Here is a 20963-nt window from a genome sequence, read left to right on the forward strand (position 1 = left end):
AGCCGCGGCTCGCAGGCCCCTCTTCAGCGGCTTGCAGGATACGCCCTCTCCAAAAGCCTTTGCGTTCTTCACCTTAGGGTGCTTTCGCACTGGAGGAGGGAGAAAAACTAACATCCAATTATTCAAGTCACAATGTGTTGAATTTCCTGGCCCCCTAGTCACCCAACCAGTTACATTTTTTTAAAAAATTGTTCTATTTCTTTTTATCAGTTGACCACTCCCTGCCTGCCTCTTTTTTTTTGTTCCCTTGGCCCGACCAGACATCAATTCCAACCAGAGGCAGGGCATCGTAAACCTGGTCACGGCTGATCAAGTACGCCGGCTTTAATGAGCTGCTACAATGGCTCCATTGACAAGACTTCAAAAGAGAAAAATTACAGCCTCTCCGAATTTTCATTTCCTACTTCAACATCTTCCCCCCCCCACCCCCACAACAAACCCCTTTGTCGAGGAGGACACTCCTTTTTGTAAGATTCACCTTTCTGTAAATCGGTCAAGTGCTGCAGGAGGACCGGGACAGTCCTTCTCACAATACTGGGGTGCGTGGAGATGGCAGCCAAGGCTTGGATACTGCGCTGATGCAGTGTGTTCCCGGACAGCTCGCCATCCTTCACGTCCATCGGCTCTAGAAATAGCATTGCATTTATTACTCAAATGTTCAAAATTAAGTACTCCCTCGATTACTGTCCCCAAAAGTCATTAATACATTTATGGGAGGCTTTTGCAGTGACATCCATTGCCAATCTCGCTCGCTCAGAGAGGCCACAGTGTGGCAGGTTTAAAAAGTGGGAAAAGGTTACGCAGCGAGTTGTTATGGTATGGAAGGGTGGTGGAAGCAGACTTCAAAAGGGAACTGGATAAATACTTGAAGGGATAAAGTTTGCACAGCCATGGGGAAAGTACAGGGGGAGTGGGACTAATTGGATAGCTCTTTTAAAGAGCCAGAACAGACACGATGAGCCGAATGGCCGCCTTCTATGCTGTATGATTCTATGAGTTCACAATAAGGGTCTTGGTTGCAGAAGTTATGCTGCAGCTATACAAAACCCTGGTTGGACCGCACCTGGAGTACTGTGAGCAGTTCTGGGCACTGCACCTTTGGAAGGACATATTGGCCTTGGAGGGAGTGCAGCGTAGGTTTACTAGAATGATACCCGGACTTCAAGGGTTAAGTTATGAGGAGAGAGTACACAAATTGGGGTTGTATTCTCTGGAGTTTAGAAGGTTAAGGGGTGATCTGATCGAAGTTTATAAGATATTAAGGGGAACAGATAGGGTGGATAGAGAGAAACTATTTCCGCTGGCTGGGGATTCTAGGAGTAGGGGGCACAGTCTAAAAATTAGAGCCAGACCTTTCAGGAGTGAGATTAGAAAACACTTCTACACACAAAGGGTGGTAGAAGTTTGGAACTCTCTTCCGCAAACAACAATTGATGCTCGCTCAATTGCTAATTTTAAATGTGAGATAGATAGCTTTTTGGCAACCAAAGGTATTAAGGGATATGGGCCAAAGGCAAGTATATGGAGTTCGATCACAGATCAGCCATGATCTTATCAAATGGCGGAGCGGGCTCGAGGGGCTGAATGGCCTACTCCTGTTCCTGTGTTGGTGGGTCCAACGGCCTTTTAGCATTCCATGACTTGTTACACCCTTATCAACTTCATGTAGTGTTCAATCTGTACCAAGGTGAAATCAACAACACTTAATACAGCGGTGAGATATACCCGTGTTCAACTCTTGCGTCAGTGCTGGGACCATCTTGCCGATGAAGGCGGAGGGATGGATTGCAGATATGGTAGTGGAGGCTTCCAGTGCTGCAGCACTGAGGAAAGAAAGGTAAAAATCAACAACTTGCATTTAAATAGCACCTTTAATGCAGTAAAACGTCACAAGGCATTTCACAGACCGTGACCACCCAAAAAATTGACACCGAACCACAGAGATATTAGGACAGGTGACCAAAAGCTTGGTCAAAGAGGAGGGACTTAAGGAGTGTCTTAAAAGGGAGAGAGAGAGAGAGAGAGAGAGAGAGATTTAGGGAGAGAATTCCAGAGCTTAAGGCATAGACAGCTGATGACATGGCTGCCAATGGTGAGACGAAGGAAATGGGGATGCACAAGAGACAGGCTGAATCATGGGATCGATGTCACTATCCCTCAGGCTGCCGAGTTCCTGATCTCGGCCTCGCTGTTCATCGGGGATATGCGAAGGACACGGTCCTTACTGCGTATTGAAATCTCCCACTCTTTCATAGGACCTCAAACTTTCTCTTGCTAAGAGTCGACTCCTTCCTAGAGTACACTACGGCACTCTCCCATACCTCACCCAAACTATGCTATTCAACTGCCAGGGGAAGGAGAGGAGATGGAGAGAGGAAATGAGATGGGCAGCACAGCCAAGCTCGATCCTGCCCTCACCCAACATTGACAACCAGTTTCCTGCAGGGGCCACAGGATGGAGATCAGGAGTGGGAACCCTGGCTACTTTTTCCTTCCTCAAGCTCGAAGGTACTGAGGCCAACAGTAGGACCCCTAATGCTGTTCGGGCGGGGATCAGCTAACTCAACACAGCCGTGGGAGAAAACCAGGGGTACTCCTGGTCTGTGTGGCTCAAGCTACGTGCAGTCTTTTACCAACTAAGCCATCAGATGAGTTACACATCAATCCTCCACTCTATCCCCACATCCTGCCCCAGAATTGATTTTGGGCTATCTGCCATGTGCCACAGGGCTGGTTCGCTGGCCTATTGCTACCGAAACATTCCGGATATTTCTTTGTAAGACTTCACCAGAGAACATGTGGCGCAGAGCTTTCCCCCGTGGTATCTAAAACAGAGACAACAAAGTATCCTCACCAAACCTGGGGGTCGTCTTCCCGCAGGATCAGCCTGTTCAAGTGATCTACAGACAATTCGATGTCGGAGGGCGACAGCAGACCTAGAGCAGGAGAGAAATTCATGAAGACAGGCCCAAAGTGAAATATCAGGCAGTAAACACAGCTTTCACAGCAGTTCTGTAACCCCTCAGGCAGTGTGCGATTTGATTGCTCTCGGTCAGAAAACATATAAAAATACTGCAAAAAGCAAGTGTGAGAATCTAAAGGGGATAACCTTGCTGTGATCCCAGAACTGCCAAAGTGCTGGTCCCCTCCGTCTGTAACTGGACACTGGAGTCGGTCAGTGCAGAGAATACCAGGATACAGAGCTGATCCTTAAAGGCATATAGGGGATTCTCATCTGTGGGGGAGGGAAAAAAAATGACTTAAAAATCAGAGATCAACATACTCATTCCCCATTAGGCATACCCACTACCCTGTTTCATTATTTGTGGAACGAAAGGAGACCACACATGTTACTGGGCTAGTAATCCAGAGGCCTGGACTAAAATCCAGAGTCATGAGTTCAAATCCCGCCACGGCAGCTGGCGAATTTAAATTCAATTAATTAATTAAATTCAATTAATTAAATAAAAATCTGGAATTAAAATACTAGTATCAGTAATGATGGCCATGAAACTACCGGATTGTCGTAAAAACCCATCTGGTTCACTAATGTCCTTTAGGGAAGGAAACCTGCCGTCCTTACCCGGTCTGGCCGAAATGTGACTCCAGACCCACAGCAATGTGGTTGATTCTTAATTGCCCTCTGAAATGGCCTAGCAAGCCACTCAGTTGTAAAATCTCGCTACGAAAAGTCATAATAAGAATAAAACCGGACGGACCACCCGGCATCGGACCACGAGGCACCGGACACGACAACGGCAAAACACCAAGCCCAGTCGACCCTGCACGGTCCTCCTTACTAACATCTGGGGACTTATGCCAAAATTGGGAGAGCTGTCCCACAGACTAGTCAAGCAACAGCCTGACATAGCCATACTCACAGAATCATATCTTTCAGCCAACGTCCCAGACTCTTCCATCACCATCCCTGGTTATGTCCTGTCCCACCGGCAGGACAGACCCACCAGAGGTGGCGGTACAGTGATATACAGTCAGGAGGGAGTGGCCCTGGGAGTCCTCAACATTGACTCTGGACCCCATGAAATCTCATGGCATCAGGTCAAACATGGGCAAGGAAACCTCCTGCTGATTACCACCTACCGTCCTCCCTCAGCTGATGAATCAGTCCTCCTCCATGTTGAACACCACTTGGAGGAAGCACTGAGGGTAGCAAGGGCACAAAATGTACTCTGGGTGGGGGACTTCAATGTCCATCACCAAGAGTGGCTCGGTAGCACCACGACTGACCGAGCTGGCCGAGTCCTGAAGGACATAGCTGCTAGACTGGGCCTGCGGCAGGTGGTGAGCGAACCAACACGAGGGAAAAACTTACTTGACCTCGTCCTCACCAATCTACCTGTCGCAAATGCATCTGTCCATGACAGTATTGGTAGGAGTGACCACCGCACAATCCTCGTGGAGATGAAATCCCGTCTTCGCACTGAGGACACCATCCAACGTGTTGTGTGGCACTACCACCGTGCTAAATGGGATAGATTCAGAACAGATCTGGCAGCTCAAAACTGGGCATCCATGAGGCGCTGTGGGCCATCAGCAGCAGCAGAATTGTATTCCAGCACAATCTGTAACCTCATGGCCTGGCATATTCCTCACTCTACCATTACCAACAAGCCAGGGGATCAACCCTGGTTCAATGAGGAGTGTAGAAGAGCATGCCAGGAGCAGCACCAGGCTTACCTAAAAATGAGGTGCCAACCTGGTGAAGCTACAACTCAGGACTACACACATGCTAAACAGCGGAAGCAACATGCTATAGACAGAGCTAAGTGATTCCACAACCAACGGATCAGATCAAAGCTCTGCAGTCCTGCCACATCCAGTCGTGAATGGTGGTGGACAATTAAACAACTAACGGGAGGAGGAGGCTCTGCAAACATCCCCATTCTCAATGATGGCGGAGTCCAGCACGTGAGTGCAAAAGACAAGGCTGAAGCGTTTGCAACCATCTTCAGCCAGAAGTGCCGAGTGGATAATCCATCTCAGCCTCCTCCCGATATCCCCACCATCACGGAAGCCAGTCTTCGGCCAATTCGATTCACTCCACGTGATATCAAGAAACGGCTGAGTGCACTGGATACAGCAAAGGCTATGGGCCCTGACAACATCCCAGCTGTAGTGCTGAAGACTTGTGCTCCAGAACTAGCTGCGCCTCTAGCCAAGCTGTTCCAGTACAGCTACAACACTGGCATCCACCCGACAATGTGGAAAATTGCCCAGGTATGTCCTGTCCACAAAAAGCAGGACAAATCCAATCCGGCCAATTACCGCCCCATCAGTCTACTCTCAATCATCAGCAAAGTGATGGAAGGTGTCGTCGACAGTGCTATCAAGCGGCACTTACTCACCAATAACCTGCTCACCGATGCTCAGTTTGGGTTCCGCCAGGACCACTCGGCTCCAGACCTCATTACAGCCTTGGTCCAAACATGGACAAAAGAGCTGAATTCCAGAGGTGAGGTGAGAGTGACTGCCCTTGACATCAAGGCAGCATTTGACCGACTGTGGCACCAAGGAGCCCTAGTAAAATTGAAGTCAATGGGAATCAGGGGGAAAACTCTCCAGTGGCTGGAGTCATACCTAGCACAAAGGAAGATGGTAGTGGTTGTTGGAGGCCAATCATCTCAGCCCCAGGGCATTGCTGCAGGAGTTCCTCAGGGCAGTGTCCTCGGCCCAACCATCTTCAGCTGCTTCATCAATGACCTTCCCTCCATCATAAGGTCAGAAATGGGGATGTTCGCTGATGACTGCACAGTGTTCAGTTCCATTCGCAACCCCTCAGATAATGAAGCAGTCCGAGCCTGCATGCAGCAAGACCTGGACAACATCCAGGCTTGGGCTGATAAGTGGCAAGTAACATTCGCGCCAGATAAGTGCCAGGCAATGACCATCTCCAACAAGAGAGAGTCTAACCACCTCCCCTTGACATTCAACGGCATTACCATCGCCGAATCCCCCACCATCAACATCCTAGGGGTCACCATTGACCAGAAACTTAACTGGACCAGCCATATAAATACTGTGGCTACGAGAGCAGGTCAGAGGCTGGGTATTCTGTGGCGAGTGACTCACCTCCTGACTCCCCAAAGCCTTTCCACCATCTACAAGGCACAAGTCAGGAGTGTGATGGAATACTCTCCACTTGCCTGGATGAGTGCAGCTCCAACAACACTCAAGAAGCTCGACACCATCCAAGATAAAGCAGCCCGCTTGATTGGCACCCCATCCACCACCCTAAACATTCACTCCCTTCACCACCGGCGCACTGTGGCTGCAGTGTGCACCATCCACAGGATGCACTGCAGCAACTCGCCAAGGCTTCTTCGACAGCACCTCCCAAACCCGCGACCTCTACCACCTAGAAGGACAAGGGCAGCAGGCGCATGGGAACAACACCACCTGCACGTTCCCCTCCAAGTCACACACCATCCCGACTTGGAAATATATCGCCGTTCCTTCATTGTCGCTGGGTCAAAATCCTGGAACTCCCTTCCTAACAGCACTGTGGGAGAACCGTCACCACACGGACTGCAGCGGTTCAAGAAGGCGGCTCACCACCACCTTCTCGAGGGCAATTAGGGATGGGCAATAAATGCCGGCCTTGCCAGCGACGCCCACATCCCGTGAACGAATTAATAAAAAAACACACACAGCAAATACACAGAGCAGGCAGGCAGACACTGGCTGCTGCAGCGCACACTGCGGGTGACGCTGGACATTGGGGAGACGAGGAGCCGCTCCCCAAGTTCTTCTTGGAATTGGGTGAAAAGGTTAAGAAGTCGCTTGGAAAGGCTGTGGGGGCAAGTTGGTGCAGAAAATAGAAAAGTAATAGCAATAGTGCAGGAGGTGAGCGCTCAAGGTTGGGGTTAAGGTGCATCGTTGGAGCAGTGTAGATGCTCTGGGTGTAAGAAATATGAAATGGTCACATTGGGGCAATAAGGGGCTCCCTTCGGAGTTTAGCGCTGAAGCCCGTCGTCAAGGTAAGAGTAGTAGATGGAGCTTTTCTTTGCATCTAACTGTGGAACACCCGATCTCGGAGAGCTCGGTGTCAAATTGGGAAAGTCATCCCTTCCCGAGGACAGACATCCCAAACCTTGATCAGCACAAGAAGTTTAACAAAAAAAAAGGAAATAGAGAACTCACAATAGAAACCAGAAAAATTAAATGCACCAATTTAAAAAAAAACTCAGCTCCAAAATTCATGGTCTAAATCAGAGGTTCCCAAACTTTCTTTGCTGAGCACCCCCTCCCCCCCACCAGCGGAGATTGATCTCCCATGCACGGGCCCCCCACTTTCTAAGAGTGAATGCTCCCCTATGTGGATTCTCGAAAATGTCACATATTTGGCTGTCAGGCCAGTTAGAATGGAGATGGGCGACTGACAGAATCAAGGGACAGTGGGGAGAGGAAACACGGACAATAAATAGCCTCCAACAGCTTCTCAAATAAAAACAACACTTCTGTTTGTCTAAAAAAAGAAATCACCTTTCACACTTTAAAAACTTTATATGCGGGGAATAAAGCTGTTGCCAGTGTCGTCATAATATTTTTATAAAAGGTGGTTATATCTCCTGTAATAACTTGGAAATACAATTTCTTGCATTGGCAACCCAATTTCAGCCTGGTTACTGTTGATTCTGGGATGCCAACGTAAGGATCAAACCTAGCTCTCTGTGACAATCATTCACAAACGGCATTGACAGTGCAGCTTATGGTATAAAGTACATCTAGCATACTTACAGTATTATCTATTACAGTATTATCCGTACTCTATGAACACTTCTTTATGGGTAGAACAAACATTTGCGTTCTTTGGTTTACACGAGAGGTAATGAATGATAAAATATTGAGTGCAGGGTTTGATTTCAGAGTCTGTCACTGGGTGGGTTTTTTTACTACTGGTGGGCTTATTCCTTGACCTTTGATCTCTAGGATTGAGTTACCTCCAGTGGTGCTGGGTGTGAACTGCGAGCGCTCATCAATCAAACAAACATTGCAAATAGCAGCAACTGTACAGATCATACTCACTGGACCCCTACAACATAGTCAGACATTCCCCGTACTCTGCTCACTATTGCTGCATTCTTCTATTATATTTTTTGCCCTCGGTATTTTCCTCTACGATAAGAGCAAAGCACCAACATCCACCCACTCCGCCTCCTCCCCCAGCACATCCCCAGAGCACTTCCTCTCATCGATGGTGTGAGCCAGCCTGCCCTCCACGTGCCCCCCCGCCAGGGGAGTGTGCGCGTCCCCCCCCCCAACCAGGGGAGTGTGCCCCCCACCCCTAGTTTGTGAACGTCTGGCCTGAACAAAATCCAACCCACCTTCCTCATCTCGGTCCCATTTGTGGGTCAGTTTAATGAATACCTTCAGTATTCCCAGGATTGTCCAACGTTGGCTACTCTGCAAAAAAAGAACGTCCCACCATTAGTTCCATTTAAAAGGAAGGAACGCCTGTACTTACACAGCGGCTCATCGTGTCATCAAAATGGCTCAATGTGCTCCACACCGAATTATTTTTTGGAGCACAATGACAGTTATGTAGGGAAACCTGTCAACCATTCTGCGGCAGCAAAATCCCATGAACAGCATTGAGATAAAAGGCCAGTTAATTGTCGGTGGTACTTGCTGAGGAGGAAATGTTGGCCGGGACGGAAGAACTCCAGGATTGGCATATACTCTGTGGAGTTTAGAAGAATGAGAGGTGACCTCATTGAAGCATATAAGATTCTGAGGGGGCTTGACAGGGTAGATGCTGAGAGGTTGCTCCCCCTGGCTGGAGAGTCTAGAACTAGGGGCCATAGTCACAGGATAAGGGGTCGGCCATTTGAGACTGAGATGAAGAGAAATTTCCTCACCTGAGGATTGTGAATCTTTGGAATTCTCTACCACAGAGCGCTGTGGATGCTCAGTTGTTGAGTATATTCAAGGCTGAGGTGGATAGATTTTTGGACTCTAGGGGAATCAAGGGATATGGGGATCGGGCGGGAAAGTGGAGTGGAGGTCGAAAATCAGCCATGATCTGATTGAATGGCGGAGCAGGCTTGAGGCGCTGTATGGCCTACTCCTGCCCCTATTTCTTATGAATGTTCTTAACTCCCTGCTCTTCTTTGCATAGTGCCAGGGATCTTTAACATCCACCCGAACAGCACAGCACACCCGACAATGCGCAATCCCTCAGTGGGAGTGTTGTGGGAGAGAATGAAAGAGCCCGATTGCACATTCACAGCTCATGAAAAGCATGGGGTGACAGCACAGTGCCAGATGCAATACGCTAACCTCTTCATGCATGAACCCAGAGTTTTGACAGGCTTTCAATTGTGCAAGACATCACAGCCATGGTTGGTGGTACCTTCAAGTGACGTCAACGCTATTTCCAGGAGGGCTGCACTGGATAACGACTGGAAGTGGGATTCGCGAGGCCAATTGTAGTAACACCTACTGTCATTAACACGGTGGTGGGGGTGGGGGGGAAGAGACAGAGAGGGTGAAGGAGACATGCATTTACATAGCCCCTTGATCACATCTCTGAGAAACATCATCTCAAAGTGCTTCACGTACAAGGAATTATTTCAAAATGCAGTGACTGTTGTTATGTAGGCAATCTCAGCAGAAAGACTACGCATTGCAAGATCCCACAACCAGCAGTGAGATGAACGACCAGTTAATCTGATTTGATGATGCTGGTTGAGCGAGGAATGTTGGCCAGGACACCAGGAGAACTCTTCAAATAGTACCACAGTAAGGGGCAGTCGGGAGCTTGGTTCAAAATCTTCTCTGAAAGATGGTGCTCCTGACAATGCAGCACTCCCTCAGCACGGCACTGGAGTATCGGTCCAAATTACATGCTCACGGTCTGGAGCGGGTCCTCAACATGTGGCATTACTGACCAAAAGTAGGATTCCATCCTTCCTCCCTTTACCTGTTTATGTTTGTTGAACTGTTCCAGTAACAGAGGGAAGATGCAGCTGGTGATCTTGTAGCAGGCTCTGTAGGAAGCACTCGCAGCCGCCTGGAGAAGCTTGGCACTCGGCCATACGAGCTTCATATCCGGTTCACACAGGTGATGCTTGCAGTCTGAGGGGAGGAGGCAAGGAGACAGAATTCAGAGATGGACTACTGCAGGGGGATGTAAATAAAAACAAAATGGCATGTCACAATGCCAATGCAGGTCCCACAGCAGTAAGCGGGCATAGGTTTGATCGCCATGCCACCCAGCTCACTGTGGGGAGCCAGCAACGAACGGACGGACCGACGGACCGACGGACCGACGGACCGACGGACCGACGGACCGACGGACCGACGGACCGACGGACCGACGGACCGACGGACCGACGGACCGACGGACCGACGGACCGACGGACCGACCGACCGACGGACGGACCGACGGACCGACGGACCGACGGACCGACGGACCGACCGACGGACCGACGGACCGACCGACGGACGGACCGACGGACGGACCGACGGACGGACCGACGGACGGACCGACGGACGGACCGACGGACGGACCGACGGACGGACCGACGGACGGACCGACGGACGGACCGACGGACGGACCGACGGACGGACCGACGGACGGACCGACGGACGGACCGACGGACGGACCGACGGACGGACCGACGGACGGACCGACGGACGGACCGACGGACGGACCGACGGACGGACCGACGGACGGACCGACGGACGGACCGACGGACGGACCGACGGACGGACCGACGGACGGACCGACGGACGGACCGACGGACGGACCGACGGACGGACCGACGGACGGACCGACGGACGGACCGACGGACGGACCGACGGACGGACCGACGGACGGACCGACGGACGGACCGACGGACGGACCGACGGACGGACCGACGGACGGACCGACCGACGGACCGACGGACGGACCGACCGACGGACCGACGGACGGACCGACCGACGGACCGACCGACCGACCGACGGACCGACCGACGGACGGACGGACCGACCGACGGACCGACCGACGGACCGACCGACGGACCGACCGACGGACCGACCGACGGACCGACCGACGGACCGACCGACGGACCGACCGACGGACCGACCGACGGACCGACCGACGGACCGACCGACGGACCGACCGACGGACCGACCGACGGACCGACCGACGGACCGACCGACGGACCGACCGACGGACCGACCGACGGACCGACCGACGGACCGACCGACGGACCGACCGACGGACCGACCGACGGACCGACCGACGGACCGACCGACGGACCGACCGACGGACCGACCGACGGACCGACCGACGGACCGACCGACGGACCGACCGACGGACCGACCGACGGACCGACCGACGGACCGACCGACGGACCGACCGACGGACCGACCGACGGACCGACCGACGGACCGACCGACGGACCGACCGACGGACCGACCGACGGACCGACCGACGGACCGACCGACGGACCGACCGACGGACCGACCGACGGACCGACCGACGGACCGACCGACGGACCGACCGACGGACCGACCGACGGACCGACCGACGGACCGACCGACGGACCGACCGACCGACGGACCGACCGACGGACCGACCGACGGACCGACCGACGGACCGACCGACGGACCGACCGACGGACCGACCGACGGACCGACCGACGGACCGACCGACGGACCGACCGACGGACCGACCGACGGACCGACCGACGGACCGACCGACGGACCGACCGACGGACCGACCGACGGACCGACCGACGGACCGACCGACGGACCGACCGACGGACCGACCGACGGACCGACAGACAGACACAGACAGACAGACGGACAGACGGACAGACGGACGCTGCATTTCTGTGCTTTGTATTAGGGAAGGTCCAGGCAGTGACCCATTTCGTTCGCTGACTAAGTGGTGTACCCGAGCAGAATTAAATGAAGAGTGCCAAAATGCCAAAGTGAATCAAGTACAACCCTCAAATGCTTAAGAACAGGAGGAGACCATTCAGCCCCTCGGGCTTCCTCCACCATTCAATTACATTATGGCTGACCTGCACCACAACTCCATTTACCCGTCTTAGCTCCATATCCCTTGACACCATTATCTAACAAAAATCTATCAATCCCAGTCTCGAAAGCTCCAAATGACCCCCAGCATCCACAGCCTTTTGGAGGGAGAGTGTAAGAGTGTAACAGATTTCTACTACCCTTTGTGTGAAAAGCTGCTTCCTGATTTCGCTCCTGAATGGCCTGGCTCTAATTTTATAATTATGTTCCCTTGTTCTTGATTCCCCCACCAGAGGAAATAGTTTCTCCATATCTACCCTATCGAATCCTTTTAACATTTTAAGCACCTCGATCAGATCACTCCTCAATCTCCTATACTCAAGGGAACACAAGCCGAGGTTGTGCAACCCGTCTTTATAATTTAACCCTTTTAGCCCCGGTATCATTCTGGTGAATCAGCGCTGCACCCCCTCCAAGGCCAATACATCCTTCCTGAAGTGCGGTGCCCAGAACTTAACGCAATACTCCTGATGGGGTCTGATCCAAACTGAGTCACAGACGTAGAGAACCCACGTTGAGGTGGAGACTATTGTCCGAGAGACAGACCTTGCAAGGGAAGTGTTCAGAAGTAGTAAGAACGACCGCTGTGAGCTGTTAAACAGCAGCACTGCTACAACAAGCAGAACAGATCACAAATTCACAAAAAAATTGGAACCAAAAGCTGTTAAATGGCAACAGTTTGATATATTGCAAATCAACAAAAACCTTAAGTAACATTCAGTAGTTTGTTGCACAGTTTGAAAAAGGTCATGCTCCCGCATATGGAGGGTTTACAGGGTCAAGTGAAAAGATGTTACACTAACATATTAAAGGGTGCTCTCGAGAGGTTTGGACTAGGCAGGTCAAGCTTTACGCTGCATCACACCTGACCCTGAGGACTGTTTGACGCTGAAACTGGATGACAAAAATAGAAAGTGTTCTGCTCCCCGGCACAGACATCCCTCACTTTTGAGTACAAAATTAATAACAGCACATATATATTTAGAAAGATTCAAACACCTCAGTTTTCAGCTGAATATTAGGCTGGCGACCATTTCTGTAGCGATTCACAGTGAATGGAATCAATTCCACTGGTCAGGACATGGAATTTCATGCATACCTTGCAGAACATTGTTGAGGAATGTATCCAGGTCATCCTCTGCGTCTGAATCGATGACTGACTTGGACAGGCACGTCAACAGTGCTTGGAGAGCAGCCAGACCTTCAGACTCTATCTTCTCACTTGCTGTCTGAAAGACCTGGATGAAAACAAATTAGAGTCCATCTATCAATATAGCTCAAGATGGGCCCTACCCCCCTCCCCCACAACGAAACACGGCACATACCCCACTCACAAATAATCTGGCTTTATAACATTTGTGGTCTCGACCGTGTTAGGAAACCCCTGTGGGTTTGAACCCGCTCCACACAGAGTGAAAGTTTCTCCTTCGCCGTTACCCAAGAGGCTCATACAGGAAATAGGCTTGGGACACTCTCAACCCAGTTCCCAGCGAGCGCAAGTCCACAGATGAAATTACCCACAAAACAACACACAATCCGAAAGACGGTAGCTCCCGACAGTGCGGCACTCCTTCAGCACCGCACTGGAAGTGTCAGCCTCTTGGGCTATGTGCTTAAGTCTCTGCGGTGGGGCTTGAACCCACAACCTCTGACCAAGAGGCAAGAGCGCGATCAACTGAGACAAGGCGGACACCTCAGGAGGCAGCCAGTATCTGCGTAGCCCTTTGCTTACCTCTCTGCGTATAGAATGCCAAAAAGCCGGTAGGAATTCTTTCAGTTCTTTCTTCCTATAATCTTTGCAGCACGCCGTCTGTGAGGGACAAAAAACACAGGATGACAGTTTCATTATTAATCATTCTCAGGACGTGGGCGTCGCTGGCAAGGCCGGCATTTATTGCCCATCTCTAGTTGTCCCTTGAGAAGGTGGTGATGGGCCGCCTTCTTGAACCGCTGCAGTCCATGTGGTGAAGGTGCTCCCACAGTGCGGTTACGTAGAGTTCCAGGATTTTGACACAGCGATGATTGAGATGATAAAATGAACAAAATTTAACAGCTGCGGCCCAGTTATTAATCTTGCATCCAGCAGGTAACTGTCACACACCGAATGTCACACTTTTTTTACAATTGCAAAACAATGTTCTTAAAAAAGCCAGCCATTGACCCAGAGCCCGAAATTTACAGCAGTTACAAGTTCTCTCTAATTAACTTCAGCAGTTTACAAGTATCTACAATTACCTGGATTTCCCTATTTAGAGCAGCAACCTTAAAGGTTAGTCCCAGCCCACTGCTGAGCAATGCCACGGGAAGTGCACTAGTAATACGTCAGTAATTTGAACTCTTCACTTACCAGAGTCTGAAGGGAGTCCACTTTCGCACTCTGAACATCTGAATCCAACTTCTCAATCAGGAGCGGCAACAGGAACTAGGTGTGCAAGGAGCGAGAACAACAAATTAAGAGAAACTACATGTGTAAAAAGGTACAAAGCTAAATTCAGACATGACAACCTGACCTGAATGGTCAAGTCCTGGCTGTGATAAGCCCCTCCCCCCCCCATCCAACAACACAAGTCCAACAACCTGCCAACACTCAATGTCAAGGGTCACACAGGAAGAAGGGCCTGCGTCCTTAAGGTTTCTGCAACTGTGTCAACAGGATGAGACATGTTAGAATATTTGTAGTAGGCCAGGTGGGGAATAAAAAGATAACAACATGGATAAGTGCAGCCCCACAAGATCTCGAGGTTTGAAATTGCTCGTGGCAATATTCCTAATGAGCATGCTGGTTCGTTCGTACTTTCTTACTGCATTGATTAATCTCTTTAAATAAGTCAAAAGATGCATCAAAACATCGCAGAGGAATGAGCGTACGTTTTATTACAAATATCACTGACAGCAATCACAGCTCCACAGTGAGTAAATGCAGCTCTCGAAATGGCGGTGAGACTTACAGACCAGGAAGGTCCATCCCTGTGCTGAGAGCAGCAGAGTATTACAGCTAGCCACAGCATTCCCAGACAAGACGGCAAAAAAAATAAGTCTCATGTAAAGCATGGGAGGAGGCTGTTTCAGCCCTTCACACCTGTTGCCATGTTACTCTACTCTGGTCCCCTCCGCTCACTCCGGCACCCCCACCGATTCCACTGCCCCCCCACTCACTCTGGCTCTGGCTCTGGCTCTGCCCCCCCACCCCACCCACCCAAACGCACCACCCACCCCGGCTCATCCCGTCAAAATGTCTCCCTTCTTGATGCCTGTCCAGTGCCATATGCTGGCAAATGGAAATGCACCCAGGACGAGTCAGTGCCTTTGTTAGAGGAAGGGAGAAAATTGGTTGGAGGGGTGGAAGCTGTTTGAAAACACCTTCACTGGTTTAAAAATGATCACATAGAGAGTCACAAAACAAATTCCAGGAGATTTCACACACAGGAGACAGATCGATTAGAAACAAACCCGATATTTGTTGCCATTTTCAAGACTTGCTTTTACAAATATTTTTGACATTGTCTTCCGTGCAACCAGATGGCGCAGCGAGTTATGATGATCAGGAATGCACTGCCTGAAAGGGCGGTGGAAGCAGATTCAATAGAAACATTCAAAAGGGAAAATGGATAAATACTTGAAAAGGAAAAATATGCAGGGTTATAGGGAAAGCGTGGGGGAGTGGGACTAATTGGAATAGCTCTTCCAAAGAGCCGGCACTGGCACGATGGGCCAAATGGCCTCCTTCTGTGCTGTATCATTCTACGATTCAAATAGTAATCAGAAACAGGAAAGCCAAGATTTAACAGATTGTGCGCTGGTCGTACTGACACCTCTCGTCACATCACAGTAGAGATGCTGAAGCATCGCAATGTCCGATTACAAGTAATACCTCTGCAAACCGGGGTGTGGCAGTAAGAACAGATCTCAGGCTCAGCACCAGCTCCTCTTGAGATATTCCGTGTGGGTCATTTGGAGGCTGCGAAACAAGGGAACAGAGTGAAGTCAGATTCTAATATTAATGTGCACTCAATGCAACCCAGCCAATCTCCTGAGGAGTTTTTCTGCCAAGTTATTCCTTTCCTCCAGTTGCTTTTCTTGCATAAGAATTCCATGGTCCCAGGACAGGAGTCATCCCACTTCAACATTCAGTCACCCGATTCTCTCTCTACCGTTACATTTCTTTCTATTTTGTCACTATTATATGCTCAAGGCTCCTCCAAAGTCATGCTCCCTCTAAACTCCAAAAGTTATTTAACAGTTTTTCCCTCTCTCTGCAACCCCACTGCGTTGAAATCTGGACGCATCTCAAAGTCTCCTCCTCTAATTCTTTCTTTCCCATGGCCTCAAGACTCGAATTCCTTACTTCCATCGGTATTCCCTTCTTCCAAGAATTGACAGACTTTTAAAACCCAAGCTTGGGCTCACTGAGCCTGTACTTCCTGATTTTCCTCCTCTTCCTTTCTGCTGCTGTGCAGCACCAGTCTCGGCCTTTCATCAAGATTTCGCAACATAAAAAAACATATGTGTATTTACTCATAATGCTCAATTATAGGAGAAAAGGCCATTCGGCCCATCAAGCCTGCTCCATCCAGAGTTCATGTCAGACTCCACCACTCCCAACCTATTAATCACCTTTGAGGAACACTCAGTTTCTTCCCCTACCTCCGTTCCCACCACCCCAAAAAAAAATCAAGTAGTACTGCTAATATCTCTAATTCTCAACAGATATCGATCCAGCTACCTTTTCAAGGTATCAATCAGACACTTTCCTGCGAGATTAAAAAAAGCTGCAAATGTAGGAAATGTGAAATAAATGCCAAAAGTACACGTCAGGCTCGCCAGCATCTGTGAAGAGAAAAGATTGGTTAACTAACACCTTGGGTATAGGTTGGCCATGAGGGAGGAACCCAAAACACTAACCTGTCTTTTCTGGTTTTAGATTTTGATGGACCTTGCCTGGGAGTCTGCTGCACATTTCCACTAGCCTGTACACTGTTGCTCAAGGCTTGTGAATTTTGATCTGTGCCCTCTAGAGTACTCGTACACTCCTGTTCATAGCCAGATATTTATGAAGCTCGTTTTAAAGTTGACCAGCAAACTAGCCTTGGCCCATTCGAGCGCACGCTCGTATACACATGCATGTGCACAAACTCGCACGCACATACATACAAACACACGTGCATGCAGATAAACAAATTCACACATACACCGATTTTTACTTTCAGCTTCAACGGAAAGCAAAACCGGTGGGGGGGGGGGGGGGGGGGGGGGAGAAAAGAAAGAGTATAATGGGCGTCCAATCTACTATCGTCACTTTGATGCCCGACAAGGATCAAATTACTCTTTCCCCCCCCACTCCCATATCACACAGACACACACACACACACACACACACACACGGAATTGGGAGGCAAAATTCAAAAACTCACTCCACAGTTCCATCTAGCGGCCAGAGCCTGCACTACACCGTGACAGTTGACGCTCCAACGTTGAATGGTAAATATTGAAAGAAATGCGTGGTCAAAAATCATGCCAACAGTATGATTCGTGGACAAGTGTTGCATAACGCACGCATGCACACACTATATATAACTAATACACTTTAACTAGGAGTCTATTCCACTGCTCTTTGGAAACGCATGGATTCTTGCCATGTTGATCAAAATAAAGTGCCAAAATCTGCCGCCGCCAGTAAACTTTGCTCGTTCACAACCCCATGTACCGTAAACATTAAAAAAAACCAAACCCAATCTAAAATCAAACATCGACTTACTGGTGTAAAATCAATTGGAAAATAGCATGAAGTGACCTCAAAGAGCTCCTCCACAAAGGTCCCTGAAACAGAAAGGCAGCAATCAATGGCTAAGCAGAAGACAAACTAAAAAGGATAAGATCTAAATAAAATGCATCGTTATATCCGAATTCCATTTAATACAAACCAAGCAGATTTTCTTTATTTATTAACGTAAGGTAGGTTTTTGGCTAAGTAAATTATTCTCAATCTTCACTCTCCTCCACTGTGGAGGGTGCTGATTTATGCTGGGATGTGGTCCCATGCGCACCAACTGCCCTCTGGAAACTAACGTGTCAGCCTTGACTCAGTGATTGTACTCTCGCCTCAGTTTGAACCTATGAAGGTTGTAGGTTCAAGCCCCACTCTAGAGACTTGAGCACATAATCTAGGCTGACACTGCCAGTGCAGTACTGAGGGAGTGCTGCACTGACGGAGGTGCTGTCTTTCGGATGAGATATTAAACCGAGGCCCCATCTGCCCTCTCAGGTGGACGTAAAATATCCCACTGCACTATTTCGAAGAAGAGCAGGGCAGTTCTCCCCGGTGGCCTGACCAATATTTATCCCTCAACCAACACCTAAAACAGATGATCTGGTCATTATCACATTGCTGTTAGTGGGTCCTTGCTGTGCGCAAATTGGCTGCCGCGTTTCCTATATTACAACAGTGACTACACTTGAAAAAGTACTGTAAAGTGCTTTGAGACATCCTGAGGTTGTGAAAGGTGCTATGGAAATGGAAGTTCTTTCTTTAACCCAAGTGACCATTCCAGGCTTTTCAAACACAGGGAAGCATCACTCAGAGTCAGATTTTGTTTTCGTATGTCCACACAAGCTCATTTTAAAGGAGGAGTTACTGGAAAGCAATCAGCAGCAGGAGCTCAGGTTGATTTTTCCCCTCCAGGATCCAGGATACTAAGGACAATTGCAACAGTCTCCCACCACACCAGCTGAGATCAGCTATCTCAGATTGGGATGGATCCTGCAAACTTTGTCTGTATGGCTCAGTTCTGTACTGGGGAGCGGGCTTACCAATTCAGGTATCAAGAGAGGCCGACGTTAATGCCACTCTAACGGTCTGAAGTGGTGGCGGTGTGGGAGAGGGAGGTAAGAAGGGTAGCTCTGCCTGTCTCATAGCCCAACAGATAAACAATCCAGGCGCCCGCACAGCACCTTCGATGGGCTGTCAGGAGACTGAACTGACTCGAGCACTAAAAATAAATGAGCGAGCTGATGGAGGTGCCAGCAGGTTTCCAGTGAAATGTAATGCGGGTGTGTGAATTTTTTGCACTACACCCACTTGAACTGTGAAAATATAACCAACATTACGGCTCTGTTCACTGTTCCAAACTAGGTTGTGCCTGAGGAGAGCACATTTTTAAGCAGGATGAAGTTCTGGTGGGGGTCACAGGTGGTGCTAGCAGTGGTACAAATTTGAGGTGATTTAATCAAGAGCATCACACATGGAACGTACTGAACAATATTGGTTTAAGCGCGATTTGTCCTTTTGGTTTTTAGCACCAATATTCTAGCTGTGTCTTGAGATAGTGATTGCCGACTCATGCAGGAAGATACATACCGAGCTCATAATTGTTGATGAGGTCCCTGGAGATCTGAAAGGCCATTAATAAATTCCTCGGGTCCTTCTCTCCATCCATCGCTTGAATAAAACCAAATGTGAAGTCCGCTGCCAAACCTTTCAGCTCTAAGCACGGAAGGACAAAAAAGCAACTTTATATTGTGCTAAAATCCACAAGAAATATACGGTTTACAGCTCAATATCTTACTCAGAAGGGACACAAAAAGGTGGGTATAGGAAAAGGAAAAGTGTCTCAATGCTTCACTCTTCCAAGGTCAGGGCTGAGGCATATCAATGGGACAATGTAGAGGGAGCTTTACTCTGTTTCTAACCCATGCTGTACCTGCCCTGGGAGAGTTTGATGGGACAGTGTAGAGGGAGCTTTATTCTTTATTTATCCCTCAACCAACATCACAAACAGATTATCTGGCCATTGTCACATTGCTGTTTGTGGGACCTTGCTGTGCCCAAACTGGATGCTACGTTTCCTCTACATTACAACAGTGGCTACGCTTCAAAAGTACCTCATTGGCTGTAAAGTGCTCTGGGACGTCCTGAGGTTGCGAAAGACGCTATCGGAATCCAAGTTTGTTCTTTATTTTAGTTAAAAGCGTCAACCACATTTGTGTGGGGCTGGAGTCATATATAGGCCAGACCGGGAAAGAACAGCAGGATTCCTTCCCCAAAGGACATTAGTAAACCAGTTAAAGGCACTACCATACGGACCAGGCTATTTTTCAGTCTGTGCTGAGTTAGCTGATCTCAACTGAGATAGAAATTAGGGCAATACTGTTGGACTCACTGCCAGGGTTCCAAATAGGGTTCCTGCTACAAAGCATATGCTTCGATTTAATGGGAGAACAGGATCAGGCTTGGTCGTAATGCTTCCCACAGTTGAATAGCCACCACCTATTGTCTCGCCTCGATCATGAAGGCTGGCCAGTTGGGCGAGGCACAGATGAAGTTCATCTGTACACTAGCAAGACTTCCGGGGGGAGGGGGTGATTAGGAGAATAGAATATTGGCAAAAAGTATCAGGAATTAAAGGGAAACTCCCAATTCTTTTAGAAAGTTAGTTGCTGACTGCCTATCATTAACTAACATTGGATCTCCTATTACAGTGGTCCTTTTTAAAAAGAAAAAAAAAATTGCCGAATTAATAACCTAGCCTGCACTGTTAATAAGTTTAATACTGGAGAGACATAGAAAGGGTGAGGGAGGGCCTGCAGATTACAGGAGATACTCCTACCAGAATTAGTGATTGAAGCAGAGACCATGTCAACATTTAAGAATAGGTTTGATAGGTGGTTGAAGGAAACGGTGAATATGGGAACAGGGCAGGCACTGGGGATTAGGAGTTCTGATCATTCGGAGGATGAACACCAAACATGGACAGTTGGGCCAAATTGTTTGATCCTGTTTGACCCAGCTCAATGATGTCAGCACGAATGAAATCCTAGGTTGCTAACTCACAAAATGGTTTGGATTTGAAAGCAGGTGACTGATTCAGGTATATATTTGTTAGTGTGCAATATAAAAAAAGGTAGAGCTCGAA

At 49.2% G+C, this 20963-nt stretch overlaps 1 protein-coding gene across 1 annotated transcript in view; it reads right to left on the minus strand.

The window, feature by feature from the left end:
* mms19 (MMS19 homolog, cytosolic iron-sulfur assembly component) overlaps nucleotides 1-20963 on the minus strand; it is a 62491-nt gene that overhangs the window by 26757 nt on the left and 14771 nt on the right. The window contains exons 7-18 of the mRNA XM_068002025.1: nucleotides 19409-19534; nucleotides 17810-17871; nucleotides 15926-16012; nucleotides 14402-14476; nucleotides 13787-13864; nucleotides 13154-13292; nucleotides 9944-10098; nucleotides 8346-8424; nucleotides 3110-3235; nucleotides 2855-2936; nucleotides 1726-1823; nucleotides 479-625 (exon numbers count right to left, since the gene is read on the minus strand). Of these exons, the coding sequence (XP_067858126.1) occupies nucleotides 479-625; nucleotides 1726-1823; nucleotides 2855-2936; nucleotides 3110-3235; nucleotides 8346-8424; nucleotides 9944-10098; nucleotides 13154-13292; nucleotides 13787-13864; nucleotides 14402-14476; nucleotides 15926-16012; nucleotides 17810-17871; nucleotides 19409-19534 (1254 nt within the window). The remainder of the gene's footprint in view (nucleotides 1-478; nucleotides 626-1725; nucleotides 1824-2854; nucleotides 2937-3109; nucleotides 3236-8345; nucleotides 8425-9943; nucleotides 10099-13153; nucleotides 13293-13786; nucleotides 13865-14401; nucleotides 14477-15925; nucleotides 16013-17809; nucleotides 17872-19408; nucleotides 19535-20963) is intronic.

The sequence above is a fragment of the Heptranchias perlo genome, chromosome 21 (genome assembly GCF_035084215.1).
Source record: "Heptranchias perlo isolate sHepPer1 chromosome 21, sHepPer1.hap1, whole genome shotgun sequence".
Classification (NCBI taxonomy): Eukaryota; Metazoa; Chordata; class Chondrichthyes; order Hexanchiformes; family Hexanchidae; genus Heptranchias; species Heptranchias perlo.